This window comes from Argiope bruennichi, chromosome 3, assembly GCF_947563725.1.
Source record: "Argiope bruennichi chromosome 3, qqArgBrue1.1, whole genome shotgun sequence".
Taxonomy (NCBI): Eukaryota; Metazoa; Arthropoda; class Arachnida; order Araneae; family Araneidae; genus Argiope; species Argiope bruennichi.
The window spans coordinates 65,791,313-65,809,194 of NC_079153.1; the positions used below are offsets into that span (position 1 = coordinate 65,791,313).

The following is a 17,882-nucleotide window of genomic DNA, read 5'->3' on the forward strand; positions in this document are numbered from 1 at the left end:
CTTTTTTACATTCAATTTACCACACAAAAATACTTAAAATACCAGAATGAATGCGAAAGAGTTAAATGGATTATCTTTGAAATTTCGAAGAGAAAACTATGCTAACTTTAGGGTAACTAATCAAACATCAGAACCATCCAAGCAATCTTTTTGTTAAGATGCCATAATGGCATGCTCAATGTGACATTCATTTTGAAAAATGAATAAATGGCTGCAGATAAACGTAGCCAATTCACAATCTTGTCTATGGAAATAGAGCTAAATAAGACATAGTTGCAATAAATAAGCTCAATTTATACCCTAAAATTGCTCGTCTGTCCTTTTAACACAAACGAAGCGTGTCCCGCTATTCTTGGGAAAAATTCAAAATTCGAAACACAGGTGATTCGACATTCGACGTTACGCCTCAGGAAATGGCGGGTGCGGAAATCGGCTTAGTTCAGCTAGATGGCATCCGCTTCTTTTGAAAACTGCGTTCACTTTTAGTGAACTCGTAGAAACTAATCTATACAAGTATCATCTCCAAAATAAATCAGATGGAACGCGCTTTCAGTTGGCTTTCACGCGTTTTCGACTTTGAAATGTAATGATGTGATTGTCATGACAAGCACTGTCAATACATGTGACAACAAAGAATTTCACTTATCTTTAGACAGGTATGTCACGATTACCCTTTTTTTTTCATCAGCAGTAAGCTGACAGTGAGTAACGGATAGTAAATAAGCGACAGCCATTAAATACACAAGATAAATGGGATGTTTGTTTTGAGCAAACATTAAGCAGTTGTAACCTTGTAAAGATTGAATCCAATTACATGTGTTCACAAACAGGAAATGAATGTCAAATTCGACAACACTGGTAAAGTGGTCAAATTTTCTGAATTACAAATTGAGAAGCTACATATGGGTCAGAAACGGCCATAGGATAAAAATAGATAGCCAAACAAATGTGTTAAATCAGATATTTCATTGGATCGCAGGAAGAATAATTTAATCAGAAATTAAATGATTAAATTATATCATATGTAATTGAATAATTAGCAAAATTAAATGTTAATTAATCTGCATTAATGTTTTTTTGGAGAATTCCATACGAGAACAAGTTAAATTTTCATGAAATCTTATCAAAAAATGAAATTCATATTATAATTTTTAATTAGGTAATATACACTTGTAAATAAAATTTTGTATAATCTGAAGAATTATATTCATATCCGGTCCAGTTCACTTTTTTTTTTTTAAATCCAGCATCATCAATCTATATAAGATATCACGTCACTTTAGCTCATTTATAAATATTTTTTAAATGGATAGAGAAATTCAGCATTTTAGCTCTAAAACTTGCTGCTTTCGACGAATCCCGCGAAAATGAAGCAAGATAATTGTTATTATATTTTATCTACAGTTAAAAAATAAAACAATTAAAAGTAACATGATAAAGAACATTTTTTTCTTGAATTTATTAATAAGAATAATCATTAGCACTGACAAATCTATATATTTCAAACAATAAAGAAAACCAAAAGATCTGTCCTTGGCCCCAATCACTGGACCATTTTCGTCAATATGATCACATTCTCTCTGCTATTCTCCATTTTCGAAAAACATTTAACACAACTGTAATTTTGTTCAAGATTTAAAAATATATTCAAGAAATAAAATTAGATATGATGAGGAGCAGGAGAAAAAAAATAGTTAAATATCAAGTAAAGTACCAGTTTCTTTGCACAATGCAAATATGTGGAAACGTACTATTTGTTCAATTAAAACTGAAGTTGGAACTAAAATGTATGAGGCGCAACGCAATTTAGGACTATATCAGCAATAGAAAAATACTTATGCACTTAAAAGATATATAACGTTCAAGAAGTTTTTGAGACGCATGCAAGTTAATGATTATGAAATGCAAATGATTATTTTGCATTTCAATGTTATAGAGCAAAAAAGTCAGAGATTCATGCTCTTGTTTAAACAATATTGTGTCAAACTCGTAAGTTGTTAAATAAAAGAATATTAATTCAATGTGTTTAAAATTTTACAGAAAACTTACTGACGAAGAGAAAGTGTGAATGGAATGATAAAAAAATTTCAATACAGAATTAAAAGCCTTTTCATGGAAAGAATTCTTCAAATTTCAATACTTTAGGTAAAAATAAATAAAGACCCATAGTATTTCAATTAAAAATGCACCCGAGAAAGATTAATGATCAGAAGATAGAGGAACAAAAACCAAAGAAGAGTAGCATATTCACTTTCATTTACTAGAAAAAATGACATTAATATAGTAATACATCATTATGATATTGATGTACCATTAAAAGTAATACTTCTCTATTATTATTATTAGGGGTAAATCACGCTGTATTTCTATGTTTATTGCTATGCAGAATGAATGGGTTAAATATTAACTGGGAGTTGATAAAAAAATTGCCAAGATTTGGCAATATTACGAAACTTGTTAGTCAGAACATGATACGGACAAATTAATGTCCTCAGTGTCAAGGACAAAGATTACTGAGGCAGGTGAAAAGAGGTAGACGACAAAATAAAAAAAAAAACGTTCCGCGCGTGTCCTGACGCCAGAGGTGAGCGACCTCGGCCGACGTGGTGGCTGCAAATCATGAGACCTCTCACAGAATGAATGCCTATAAACAAAAGATAGGATTCTAAAATGAATACAAAAGACTTAGCGAAGTGTGACGTTTCGCCGTCCATTATTATAAGATGGGGAGATAAATTAAGGCGGTTCCCAGACCACCAATAAGAGTAGAAGAATGCTCGCAGCATATTAAATGATTAGAGAACATAACCAAAAGAACACTAGAGTATTCAAATTACAGTAGTTTAGATTGAGGATAATTTTATGAATAAGTTTATAATGGGTATGGGCATTTTGTGAGTATAAAATGTCTGAAGTCATCGATAAATATTTGGTTGGATAACTAGATTAGAGATTACTCGGTAATCCGACTATACAGATATCGATATTGTGAAAGTAATCGTGACGTTATAAATGAGGCGATTGTTTATAATGAGAGTTATATTTAATTCAAGTTACTAATATCGTAAGACATTCTTAAATGCCGGAATTGAATTCATGATAATAAAACCGACTTTAATTGAATTATATCATACTCAAGCATTAAATAAAATTCAAAAATAACCTATAAATGTTTAAATTCTAGGTGAATGATATGGAAGCAACAGTCAGCAAATGTTTCGAAAAGCAGCACTGACCTATACGAAAACTATTTTGTATCGATACCGAAATTCGAATTTTAGTATCTAAATAGATGTGTGCATAGTTTGGTTTCGCAGTGAAATGGGTGTCTGCAGCATAATGAATATAAATCATTATAAGCTAGTTTGTGATTAAGTTTTTTTTTTAATTCAAAAAACTAAAATCGAAATATTTCAATTAAAATTCATTCTGATTTTCACTTGGCAATTATTGCAGAGCTTAAAAATGGGCAATATATAAGCTATTTTCTAGAATGCTTGCAAGGAGCATATGTAATGAAAATTTAATTTTTATAGCATTAAATACAAGTAATAGGTTTGCATGCGAAAATCTAGACAGAAGGTACTACGAGTTTACCAAGTACCAGAAGTTAAGGATAGTTTCTGACATATGTTTAAGATACAGAAACGTAAACAAAAGTGCAAGGTTAAAAAATCGGATAAATTTATCTTTTCTCTTCTCGAACATAAAAATGTGAAGAAAGATCAAACGTTCATTCAGCATCTTATCAGATCTGATAAAAGAAATAAAGTTGTTTTTGATCATTTATATCACGCAGTTGAGCATAAAATGCTTTCATCAGTATAGCTAATAAGAGTAGCAGAATTTACATGTATAAACAGAACTCTTCCGTGAAAATGTTTGAAGCATTACTGTCAGTAAATGTTTAATATAAGCCTTGATTAAAAAAAATTGATCTTTTGATTGAAAACAATTTTCAACAAAAGATTAAAACAGGAAATGAATTCAGAAAGTGTATTGCGTTTATCTCCTTATACTATAATACAATGCATAACATTATAAGAAAGATAAAAAAGATAAAATACATACATTGTTTCTTTTAAATCACATATCTTTAACCACAAAGGGCTCTGAAGTTCACTATATTGATGAATTTATATGAAGTCTCACACAGCGCATTACTTCAAGTTCTAATTACTGATTTTTTAACAAGATGTAATCATATCAGAAATTTAGAAGCAAATACTATAATTCAATCACACAATGAACAAGAAAACTTCAATATGAATTTTACATATTAATTTACCTGATAATCGTTTCCCATTATCCAAAATATGACGGAGAAAAATCGAGGCGTTCACCTAAAAATTTGGAACTCACTGAGAAAAAAAATCAAAATGGAAACACCGACGAATGTCCACCTGCCTCAACACCTAGATGACCCCATTAAATTCCACTGAATCATCAAATAAAAGATCTTCTGACCTAAACGAGGGACATATTTTGTTCTCGGTTTCAGAATCGAATCGTGTTGCAAGAAAGTTTGTGTCCGGTTTTGGTAAAAATCGCAGATTGCATACGCAAATGGAGCAAGCGAGCATTTGCTTTCTTTTTTTGTTGGGCCCAGACTCAGATGACGTAATATGAACGGAAGACCCTTGCTGTTATGACTTTTGGGTCAAGACTGGATGTTTGTTTCCTTTCAAGGATCGAAAAACGGCGTGGGTTTAGACAACGCCTACTTTCGCACGAAGTTCAAGTGTATCATTAGATGGTCTGCAGGGGGATGCCTAATAAAGATAAGTACCGTTGATCTAAATAAACAATCTCTACGACTGTATACATTCCCACAGTGCCTTATTAATAAAATGAAATTGTGCAATACAGTCTTCAGACGATAAAAAAGATTTCAATTTATTGTAGCATATTTTAGGCCTAATTCGTCTATTTTATTTTTAAAATTTACACCATGTAGCAGTGATTACGAAATACACAAATAAGAAAAATGTATTTAATATCGTCATAACGTATAAATCCAGCAAAAAAAACTATTGTAAAATACAATTTTTTTTTAATGTGTCAAAAGAGGAAAAAAACCATGGATGAGAAAGGAAATAAAACTAGTATCACTGAAAATTTAAATTTCGGAACTTAATGGTACTATAAAAATGGCTCGAATAATATGTTTCATAGTTATTTAAAAAAAAGGGGATGAATTTCTTATTAATTTCAAGACAACTCTTCGAAACCCCTTTCTTTGTGGGAACCTATCCCCCAAGAAACAATTAAGTGCTGATTTGGTAAGGCACAAGTATTTTAGTACAGAAGCCAAGAAGTTGACAATGCTGCGCCAAACGAAATGTACAGATTTGGTAGATCTATATTCAACGATCTACACAGCAGAGTTCCAAATCTTTGTTTCTTTACAATAAACTCCTCAAACGCACCCTTCCATAATAGTTAATCATACCAAATATTAAAATTGCATCTGTTCCCCATGGAACGATCCATCATAAGGGAGAGCGATGCGATACCCCCCCCCTCCGTTGGGAGCCTATGATCTATAATTTAAGGCAGTTTGAAAGACTTTAAATTATATACTTTGCGTAACTGCAGATATTAACCCACTCAAACATCATACTAACATTTTGATAAAGCCTCTATGATAATCTTTAATAATGAAAATGAGTTCACATTAGTGAACATTTATTTCTATTAACACACCAACCGCTCCACTTATCACTTATTTCACTTTCATTATTAAAGTGTCACTTATCACTTATTTAATTTGTACTGAGCCATCTAATTAAATGACCTCTCATTCTAAATTATCCAAGTCGTAACAACGGATTTGTTGCTTTACATAGATCTTATGTGTATGCTTTACATAGATCCTATATGTATTATGCTTAAAATTATTTACGACACTGACTCAATGTATGCGCAAAATTATTCAGACATTTTTATCAAAGCTAAAATTGAATGTTCATTATTTGATTTTCTTTATAGATTTAGTTATATTATAAGAATTAAAAAAAATCGTCGGTCTTGCATGAATTAAAATTTGACAATTCTTTTCGAATTTGGACAAAAAAAAAAAAAATCGATCTATCAATAACAAAAATAGTGTGATAAAGCCTGCGTGGCCATGAAATATTTTTATGAAAAACTATTCCAGCTCTTAAAAATCATAATAAAAGTATGCTTGCAAGCAATTCTTGAAACACGAGTTGTATATATTCCCTTCCGTAAATTTATTAGCGATACTTTTAATAGATTTAGTAACAAATTCCATGTGCAGCAAATTTTAGTACCACCCAACATTAAAGTTTTCTAATATTTGAAACAAATGTTTTCAAATCTATGAAATATACCAATAATTTTAATGTTTCCATTGAATTTTCAATTAACGCAAAAATAAACTTAGAAGTTTCAGTAAAAGAAAAAATGCTAATAAAATGATTTATTTTAATATACCCAGTTTGCACCACATAGTTGAATTCACAAAAGTGAATTCCAAACTAAAATATGTCAACAAAAGAATTTCATTACGAAAGCATTTCACTACATTTCCCTCTTTGCCGTAAATAAAAAAGTAAATGTCTCCAAAAATGAAAGCTGGGAAAATTCTAGAGTAATATGCCTATTTTCTAAAGTAATTTTAATGAGGAAGTCGAAATTTTTTTAACATTCTACCAAGAGATTTTTCCCAATTTTGTTTATCAAAAATAAGTACTTAGAACTAATGAGGAGAGATAACATGTTTCAAAATAAAATCTTGCAAATAGGCTTTATAAAAACAAATTCATTAAAAAAAAAAATGAAAACTTATTTTTAAAACTGATTAATATGAAGAGATACAATACCAATTTGAATATAAGTAAAGTTATAATAAATGATAACTTGACTTTTTTTTTTTTATGGAGATGCTGTTTTGCAACGGATTGTAAAACCCTTCGCGTTTTTGCGCATGCGTTAGAATGAGTTTAATTTGTCAAAATAGGAGTGGAAGGAAAGATGAAAGGAGATGTTTACATTTATTAGTATCTAATAGGGGAAATCCAAGGTCAAAGAGAATATCGGAAATGCACTCATCATTCCGCGTCTCGCCCCTTAATGGGATGGAATCGTCGAGATGTGGTCGCCTCAGAATCCGTCGATGAACAGTACATATTTCGACCACTAGCAATTTCGAAATTCAGTATATCTGATAAAACATAACCGTTCATAAAAGATATGTTATTTCATACTCCATCTGTCCCATAATAGTAGTTAATGAATATTAAATGGGATTACTGGCAAATGCAGCTAGTTGCAAGTTACGTTATTACACGATAATCGTCATATCTTTTGACTCCTCTTTCAAACTTTACGTCAACTTTATAACTGTTTTTCTAATTTCATCCACTGATCGCAATCAGTTGTTTTATTTCAGATGAGTATCATTCCATTGTAAAAGTAAGATGGAAAAAAAAAAAGTTTTCAAGTAAAGTTCGGGCTGCGATTATCCATCAAAAAATGATGCATAAAAAAAAATTGCAGAACGGTCCAATTACGTTACCTGTAAAACAATTTAAGAGAAACAGAATGGCCATATCAAAAATTTGTTTCTGAAAATAATTGTCCAGGTTAATTTTATGCTAATGTTGATATCTGGAAAAAGCAACTGCGGTAATAAATGCAAAGATTACGGAGAAAAAATTGAACTCGGACATATTCCTTTTAGCAGAAGATGTACCATAAGATCAGCAATCACGCCACTCAAGTTCCCGATCCACAACATTTTGTAAAAGGAAAATCCATAACATTTTGTAAAAGAAAAATCCATAACATTTTGTAAAAGAAAAATCCATAACATTTTGTAAAAGAAAAATCCATAACATTTTGTAAAAGAAAAATCCATAACATTTTGTAAAAGAAAAATCCATAACATTTTGTAAAAGAAAAATCCATAACATTTTGTAAAAGAAAAATACATAAATCAAGCTTTTTTTTTTTTTTTTTTTTTTTTTTTTACAGCGAAGAATACGAAAGCAACGTCTGGCAACTAAAGAATCCTACTTGCAATAAAGTTTAAAATGCAATAACGAAATTATTGAAAATTTCAGAAACTATCGGAATACTCAAAATAAAAATTAGAACTAATACTTTTGATTTGTCGTTTAATTGTTTTTTTATATAATAAACGGCTTCCTATATTCTTTCTATTATGGGACAAAGGAAATAATATACAAGATAAAATTAAATAGTTCTAGTTAGACATTTTTTTAAAAAAAATTAATCAATATTTTCTATAAATAAATTCTTGATTAATTATTATAATTATCGTTTAGTCATTAAAGAAGAGACGGAAAAAGAAACATTAATAAATAACATAGTATTTAATATGATATTAACATACCTAGTAACTTTTTAAAAGTAACAAAAAGGTTCTTAGTTTTTAAAATTCGAAAATTGACCATATTTAGAAGCAGCCATTACAGAATATTTTACGCGAATATAAAACGCGAAGGGTTTTACAATCCGTTGCGAAACAGCATCTCCATAAAAAAAAGGTCAAGTTATCATTCGGAAGCAGCCATTAAATTTAGTTCGAAAACGAAGCCGGTATTTCCAAAATATTCACGAGTGCAATTTTACGACACGATTAAACACGTCATTTTGTCGCAACAAATCCTTGGACAAGATAGCACAAATGAACAACTCGTAACTTAAATCTTGAATTCATCGTGAATAACACACCAGCGTGGGGGTAAAATACGAGTCTTCTCCACTGGCTGAAGAAATGCGTGTCCAAAGTGATTGCTAACTGAATAAATAGCAATGTCTTAAAAAGGCGAAATAAACCGAATAGCTAATAAATTTTTCAGTATATATCTAGAATGGCAATAAGATAGGCTTGTAATCTAGTACGGCAGGAATTCTAATAAGGCGTATTTATGGAAAATTGTTCCATTTTTAGGTAGAAAGACCTTTTGTTTGGAAAATGTGCATGAAGGAGACTTCTTTCATGGAACGGGGTGTTCACCGAATAAAGGATTCTGCAATGTAAAATATTCTGTAATTCAAAGAATCATCATTATAAATAAAAGGATCTACGAGTCTGAAGCTTTTTGTTTACTGTTCAACAATTTATATGAAATCACCGATATCAGAAAGAAAGGAATTTAGCAGAAATAAAGCGGATTTCCAATGTTTTTCAAGATTTATCAAACATGCAATCAACATGGTTATTTTCGTAATGAAGATATTAGTGGAATGTTTGTAATAGTTACTTTAAATCGAGTCACAGTTTTAAGTGTGTCTTCATTCAATCATTGTTGAAATGCTTAAGAATGGATATAAAGGGAAGGAACCATTTAGTCCATTTTTAACGAAATAATTTACATAATTTCCTGAATTTGTTAGAGATTTTCAGGAATAAGATGCTTTTATTTAAATGAATTTCTTAAAAATGAGAAAATTATATTTTCAATGAAATTGCAGTAAAAATCGCCTATTATCGACGACACAAAATCATCATTAGTTGGATAGTAATAAAACTACAGGAGTGAAGGACTTCAGATTTTCTATTTCATCTAATTTTAGTACTCCATAGAAGTGACATCGTTTTCCACTTTTCACCAATTACAAAAAGGCAAACACATATTTAACTAAGAAAACGCTTCGCACCAGCCACAAAATTAACTATCATTCGGGTTATTGTGTTCCAGAAAATTAAAAATCCTCTAGGATGTGTTCCAAGACAACATATTTCCTTCCCATATTGAAAAATTCGAGCATAATTAGAATTTTAAGTAACGATAAAATCTGCAGAATGCTGTTGGCAAAAGAAAAAAATACATAAATTTGTCAAACTACGAAATCTCTGGAAGACGAAATAGATTTTATGTATTGAGATCTTAATGAACTGAAGATGCATCAAGAAATTCAAAGATATTCATTCTATTGCATTTAAAGCTACATCAAGAATTTTTTATTTGAAGTGGTAAACAGATAAAGGGCGACAATACAGACCTATAAACAAAACGGCGTATCTTACTTGGTACGAAAGCACAGTTTAAAATTAACTTGACAATTTATAAAAATCGCATTATAATTCTTTACTTCAATTTAAAGAAATTAATCGAATTAAGGGAAAATAAAATCATAAGATAGATTTTAAGAAGTGGATAAATTTAAAACTGAATACGATTTTTAAAAGGCTGAGTTTAATAAAAAAAATCACCAAGAATAAGAATGCAGAAATGAAATAGATACTTGTATCGATACAACAGATTCCTCTATGTAGAAACTGCATATTAAAAAAAATAATAAATTCTGGTATTATAAAGCTTAGAACAAAAATCTCGGATTTTGATTAGGACAAGAGTTAACATTTTTATTTACAAGAAAATTTCACAAGCACCAGCTTAGCAGGTTTAGAGTATTTCATAAATCGTCTTTTATAAGCAGTAAAAATATAAAAATATTATAGTTCTTTATATTCTTGAAAATGCCTTAAATATCTCGAAAAGACGAATCAAATTACAAGGTAAATGGAAAATGTAAAAGAAAGGTGTCTATGTATTAAGGAAAATGTATTACTAAAATTCAGGCACTGATACATAAGCAGTTTTCGTATTCTTTTTTGCCTCTATTACCTTCAAATGGTTTCGAAAATCAATCTTTTTCTGAATTGGTTTTCAGATCGAAAAGAATTGCCATATTATTGTATAACTGCAATATTTCAAGAGTGTTAAAAAATCAATACAGATATCTTTTCTTTATCTACTGGCTGTCGGCTCAACATAGACCTAATCTAATAAAAATGTCTGAAAACTGTTGCAACTCCTTTGTGAAGCCGACGCACTATCCTGAAAAATGTAGCCGTTACGCCTCATGTAGGTTTTTGATAATGATTCAACACTCCAAGATAACATTAAGGTGTCACTGCAATCAGCTTTGGGAATGATGATGCTCAGATTTCGATTACTGAAGGTAATCAAATGGAAATTTCTGCCTGCAATCAAACTAGAATTTCACAAGTCAATGAATAATTTAAACAGTTTGTATAACAAACGAATCAACTTCAGAATCCTTACCACAAACATTCGTGGCATTACTTTGAGTCAATGACCTATATCATTAAATGAAAAGTTTAAATGATTCACTAAGTTGAAAATCTTAACAGAATTCAACTAATCTAAAATAGTTTTCAAATATTTTTTAAAAGGGGGAAAAAATTGTAATCCTATTTTTATTTGAAGAACAATTCCAAAGTTGAAAAAGTAATTCTTGGCAAATAAAAAAAATTCGATTTAATTTTGCGAATTTTAACTATTTTTTTTCTCAAATTATTCTGTATTACAGAATAATTTGAAAGACATAGTGGAAGCTATCGTTTTCAATTCCATCCCCCTTAGGATAATTTTCCTAATTTAAATATTAGGATAAAAGAATGTGTATAAGAGATACTTAATTTTGAATTTTTTTTTTTTAATTGCTAGTGCCGAGGTGAAATTAAATTTTTTTTTTTTTCCATAAGCGATCCATCTCTTTCTTTGTAAAATAAAATTGCAGTACAAAAAAATCTTATTATTTTTGTTAAATAAAACTTTTATTCAAGTTCTGTTTATCTAAGGCGATAAAAATTTTAAAAGGATTCAAACTCTAGTTCAATACATCATAATCTTATAATATTTCAGGTTTGAATTATCAATCTTTAATTTTTAAGATGCGTTTCAAATTATACTGCAGCGATAACGGGAACAAATTATTTATTATCTTCACAATGCCCATGATTATATTTTCCAATTACTTAAACCATGAAAATTATTTTTAAACATACCTCCAATATTTTTTAAATTATTAAATTTAGACAATTGTAGCACGAAAATAACATAATTGAAAAGCTAATTTGAAAACATATTTAAGAGGGCTAAAAATGGGTTTTATGCGATAATATGCTTCGAAGTTATTGAGAGAAAGTGTTATACTTCTAATTAATTTTCAAATAAAAATTCGAAAACGAGTTTTGAAAACCCTTTTATAATTAGAATCTACTATCAAAGAAATGACTGAAAGCTAAACATAGCATGGTTAATAAATATTACCAATTAAAAAATAAGTTTCTTCAAATTATCTTCGAACCTAAAACGGCTAAAAGAATTAAAATTTGATTTTAAAATTTCTGCAAATAACGACGAATAAATCTTTGTTGAATTACATATTTAATATTCATATACGAATTACATACGTAATATTCATATACGAATTATGAATTTGTTGATTTCATATAAGTACACTATTAATCATAGATATATTATATTTCCAGAACACATTTTGCAACAGATAAAATTCAAAAGATATTACATAATATAATTGGAAATGATAATTCTAAAAATAGATGACCGAAATGCTGATTCAAATTTTTCTTTGCAAGTCAGATTCTCTTCAGAAATCAAAAACATTAGCTATTTATGTCACCAACCGACTGAACTTTATCACAATTCAAATAGATTTTGCAACAAAAAGACAAGAGTTTCAGAGAGAGTTAAAAATGTTCTTAACCTACTGATCTCTCCCCTTTTAAGGAAACACAACAGCCGAGTTACACTTCAAATAGAATACTAAGAATTTTCTAAACTTGCAGGGCTATATCAGCAGTTCAAGTTAATTCCTAAAGAAGGTCAAATGTTTCAAATGATTTAAGATTTTTATTTAATACAGCAGTACAAAAAAAAACTTGGACAGCCAATAATCTTTTCTTGCATCAATTCGAAAAATCTCAACTAAAGGAGCACTTTGACTTCAAAGTTTACAAAAAAATTATTTCAAGCTGCATTTTGATACTGTTAGGCCTTTTTCCCATCATATAGTGCACTCACTATTCAATAGCACTTTTTAAAACTTAGCTAATAGCTTCTAAACTTAACGATAGTGATAACGAAGACCGTAACAAAATTAATAAGGGAACGATGGAACGTATTTGTCAACACGAAAACTACTGCAGTACATCCAAATATTACTGAATTTGACATAATTAAAGATATATATTCTGATTTGGACTATACTGCTTCACATAAAAGCATTACAATTGCTTTCTTTTTTTAATTGCAATTAGCAAGGACACGGCAAACTTAAGTCTTACGTACGTCCTTTAGAGATTTTACAAATACTCGAGTTTAGGGTGTAGGCATGTTTGATTTTTTTAAGCTTAATGCTCGGGTTTGGAAAAATAGACTAAAATAAAGGATGACAATCGCAATGTTGGGTTGCGGTCAGACAATGGTGAGACCTGAGCCAGCGAGGTAATCTACATATTTCTATGACACAGGTATAAAGAATGAATGTATTTCACCCATACATCGAAATGTAACATGTAACAAATCCCCAAAACGACAGATCTTTAAAAGGGGGGGGGGGAGCATCGTACTTTCTATCCACCGACCGCAAACCCAACTGTGAAAAGTCTTCTCAATTGAGTTAAAAGTCTGTATATGCGGATCATTTTAAGAGAATAATGAGAGCAGATCACCTAAGCGATTGATTCATCAATGGATCATTGGATATCCCCACATTTTGTCTATTTTTTGGATTAAAACCAACTCCTTCCTTTCCCAATTAATGTATAAAATTTGATCTTTATCTTTAGACGGCTCTTTTAAACGCAACAAACATTTGATTGGCGATGTATTCAGCATGCTTCTACCTCGGAAGTTTTTTTTTAAATTGAATTTTGTGAAGGATGATGCTACAACAACAAAACATTCAACGCATTTACACCTAAATTTTTCATATTTTAACTTGAAATTACATGGAAACAAATCCAAAAGTGATTCAAGATTTTAATGACATCCACATATTAATATAACTGGCTGCCAAATGTAATTTACTGATTCTAGGATTTAATAATTCGAGGAAAAGTATGCAGTTGAACATAAACGTTCTTTAAAATCTTCAGTCCATTTTATGTTGTCGTAAATTGTAGTTGACTGAGTAACTCCAGATCAATATCAATGAATAATTTAGATTTTATTTTTATATGAAGAAGTTGTTAATAAAAGAAATAACAGTAAAAGACTTATTATTTTTTATTTTTTTGCAAAGGATCAAAAGATTTCAAAATATTAAGCAATTAAATCTTAACTCTATAGATCTGTCACCATATCTTAAATATTTGAAATGGGATTTGATATCCTATTGTTTCCCAATAAATGAATTCAGTCTGGCAATCCCCACTACAAAATAGAATAAAATATTTTTTTAACTTGACATTAAATAAAAATTACAGACTAGTAAGTACAACGTATGCAAAAACTGAAATTTAAAGACTTGAATAAATAAAACGTATTACATAAAATAATGTAATCATATTTCCAAATCATTTTAGATCAACAGCACACCGACATCAGACATAAAATATTTAAATCTTTCATAGTTGACAAACTTGTTTGTGCCCTTTGAAAATCTTTACGAAATGCGAAATCGTCTAGCATCTAATAAAACAATCGAATACATCTAGCATTTCACCGACGCATCTGTTATTCACCGCCTTTCAAAAAAATAATAGGATGCAATCCAGCTGCATAATCAACTTCATTTCCAAAAGAAATCAGGCATTCATAAAACTTCCTTTTAAATTTATGCACCGCTGTTATAATAAACAAAGAACGAATTCCTTCACTCTTATGTCATCTTAACTTTTTAGATACTAACCGGTTTTTCAGATGTAGATGTTAATTCATATATTGAAAATTATTTATTGCGAAATTAACGCAAATCAAGAGTAATAATGAATGCTGATGCGGAAAAATTAGCAAAATTTAAATGTCAGTGTTTTTTTTTTCCACAAGATTAACATACACACAACTTAAATTAACTTGTCAAGTTAGTTATCGAAAAATAGATTTTTTACTATGAAATTCGCAATTTTCTAAGACGAGTAAATGCAACTTTAGATAAGTTTTTTTTTTTTTTTTTTCGTAGCACAGAATTTGAAGTTTTTATAAGAAGTGTTAGTTGATTTCTCTGACTTACGACTTTTTTTTTTATTCTCTATGCTTTGGAAATTTTAAATTTTATTGAAATCTAAAGAACACCGAAAATTTTAAAATGAGGGCAATCTGTCCAGTCTTTTAAATAATCTGCAATTAATATTAAAATTTCATTTTCAAATATCAAAATAATAATAATAATACCACGCATGAAACTATTTCACACGACGTTTGTTAAATGCCTTAAAGTTCATTCACGAACGAAAAAAAAAAAAAAAAAAAAAAAAAAAAAAGGCACCGCAGAGGTTTAATGAAGAATCATTCTGAAATTAATCGAAGTTCTAAAACGAAAAATAAAATGGGAGAGTACGAAAAAGACAAGAAAATCGAAGTAAATAGAATGTAAGTTGCAATGGTTCGTGATTAAAGGATGAAACAAAACAAAACAAAATAAATATTTTTGGATAGTTAAATCATCCAATTTTCCAAATCCGAATATAATAACTAAGTAAATCATTCGCCCAGTGGAACACTGCACCTACCTTTTGCTACTGAAACCGGTCTTGGTGGCTTTACTTATGTTGGGGGAGGGGGGTTAGACGGTGGGAAGAGAAGCCCTTACATGTTCTTAAATATATCAGTCTTACCAAAAGAATATAGTGAAAAACGGCATTCGTTCTTTTAAAGTCTATTTCATTGCAATTATTAATTAATGGACCATTTTCCCATTTTTCTATTTCACGTCTAAAAATTTTCTAATAATTATTTAGCCGAGAATAGAAAAAAATTTACATAATATTTATAGAACTAAGTTTAAGTAATGATTTATTTATATACTAAGAATGAAACAAAACATAATTTACAGACATAATGACAAAGGTAAAAAATAATCAAGACAATGCAATCTTTATTTGAAAAACCGCTACAAATCAAACTTTATGTCTCTGCCTATCCTGGTAATATAAACGGGTTCAAAATAGTTTCTTTTTTTAATTTTGCAGTTTTAACAAAAAAAAAAAAAAAATATTACAAGAAGTTTAAAATTATAAGGAAGAATTCGAATTAGTAAAAACGTAGACATATTTCAATTTTCATTGGCGCTTTTGGCATGCTTTCCATTGCAGTAAAGACAACATTTATAATGTTTTATTGTGAACAATTTGATGCTTAAAACACTGCAAAGTTTTTGAATATTTTAAATAAATAATTTTTTTCTGAACTAATAATCAAAGGGACTAGATAATGCACAAACACCAATTACACTGGAATTGCATAGAAAATGTAAAAATGTTATTTTATAAAAGTTGAAAGCTTAAAATAAGTGACAATCCCGATTTTAAAAATCAAAATTGTAGATATTAAATTTTAAAGTCATAATTACCACAAAGATCTGATCTTTAAGATCAAATTTAGATAGAAAAAAAAAGAACAGAAATAATTGTCTTTTTTCTTATATTTCAAGATGATTTTTTTTTTAATTTTACAATACAAAAGTACAAAAAAGGCTATCAGTTTCTAAAGAAATAAATACAAAAAATACTATTCTAATCGAAAACTGATAATCTTTACTCAGTAAAACTAATCATAAATTAAATTTTAAAAAAGACTTTGAAATATCAGTTAATTTTTAGTTTCTATATTTTTACACTTATTTTTACTCACTTATTTTTAAATTACTACAACATTCATTTTAATAAAAATTATCTGTAAAACATCTATACTTATGATCCATGACTTCCTAATTTACATTTGTTTATATGCACTGTCTCACTTCTAAAAAAAATATCCATTACTAAAATTTTAGCATCATCAATTTTGTCCAATATGAACTTTAATAAAATATCGAGATTTTGCAATGATATAAAGCGAATGAAATGAAGATATGTAACAGATAGAGCTCTCAAAGATTAAAACCGGCGTTTTTTTTATATCAACCACTGAGGTGCCGAATGGGAACCACCCCACCCTTTTGAAACAAACTTTCTCATTAACAACTACTATTTTTAATAAATAATGAGCAAATAAACTCACCAATATTCAAATGTGATGGAGATAACGAAACAAAGAAATATATTCTATCCAACAACTGTCAGACAACAGCAGAGAGGGGCACTTGTAACCTTTTGTGTTGTAGAACGAACAAAGCAGGCGTCACAGCTCGGCGTCTGAGATTTGAACTGGTCGCGGCTTTGAAGAACTTCAACTGATGCGGTGGAATGAAGGGTTGCAAGATTTAAGGTTTACTATATTGGCAATTTCTCGCTAATTTTGGCATACTTTGATTGAATGTTTACGATTTCCTTTACGTGGATTCCTGTTAAAAATATCTATCAGAGATACAAATTTATTTGCTGGAACATGAGATATATACAAAACGAAAGGACAGTTCTCGTTATTTGTGATCAATTTTTAAATACAGAATTGTAAAATTATAGCTTTAGCTAACACATGTTATTTAAATTTCTAGATAACATAAAATAGATTTCCGACATGAATGATGTATTATGGATTTTGTTTCAAGCTTTCGACTTTTTTGTTGTTTTAACAAAAAAATATTTTAGCCATTTTTTTTCTTTAGTTATATTAAAATGTCTTATTAAATAATAGCTTATTATAAGTCATAAACAATTGTACTGAAAAATGAAATTTAAGCTAAAAAATTATGAAAGTTAAAAAAAATTTTTAATAAAAAGTAATAATATTACAAATGTAAATAATAAATAAAATTATGAAAAAACTTTTTTTGAATGTTTATAAATGCGAGAATATAAAACACGGTGAAAAAATTGTGTTTATTTATAGAAGTATTTATATTTTCCGTGGATACATAATTTGATAAGCTTAACATTCTAAATTTTTCGCATTGCTATTGCATCAGTATACAATTATATTCAATAATTCATATTGATTTACAAAATATTA

The 17,882-nt window shown here is 29.2% G+C and overlaps 1 protein-coding gene across 4 annotated transcripts in view; it reads right to left on the minus strand.

Annotated features, from left to right (window-relative positions):
* The window catches only part of LOC129963454 (thymosin beta-like), a 32,637-nt gene extending 15,484 nt beyond the window's left edge, over positions 1-17,153 (minus strand). The window contains exon 1 of one of the 4 annotated variants that reach the window (XM_056077830.1): positions 16,992-17,153. Coding sequence is in view for 3 of the 4 variants with exons in the window: in XM_056077829.1 (XP_055933804.1) it covers positions 4,289-4,306 (18 nt within the window). In the remaining variant the exon portion in view is untranslated. Of the gene's footprint in view, positions 1-4,288; positions 4,594-16,991 lie in introns of those variants that run through there. The other 3 variants (XM_056077829.1, XM_056077834.1, XM_056077833.1) reach the window with 3 other exon arrangements.
* Positions 17,154-17,882: the final 729 nt, after the last annotated feature.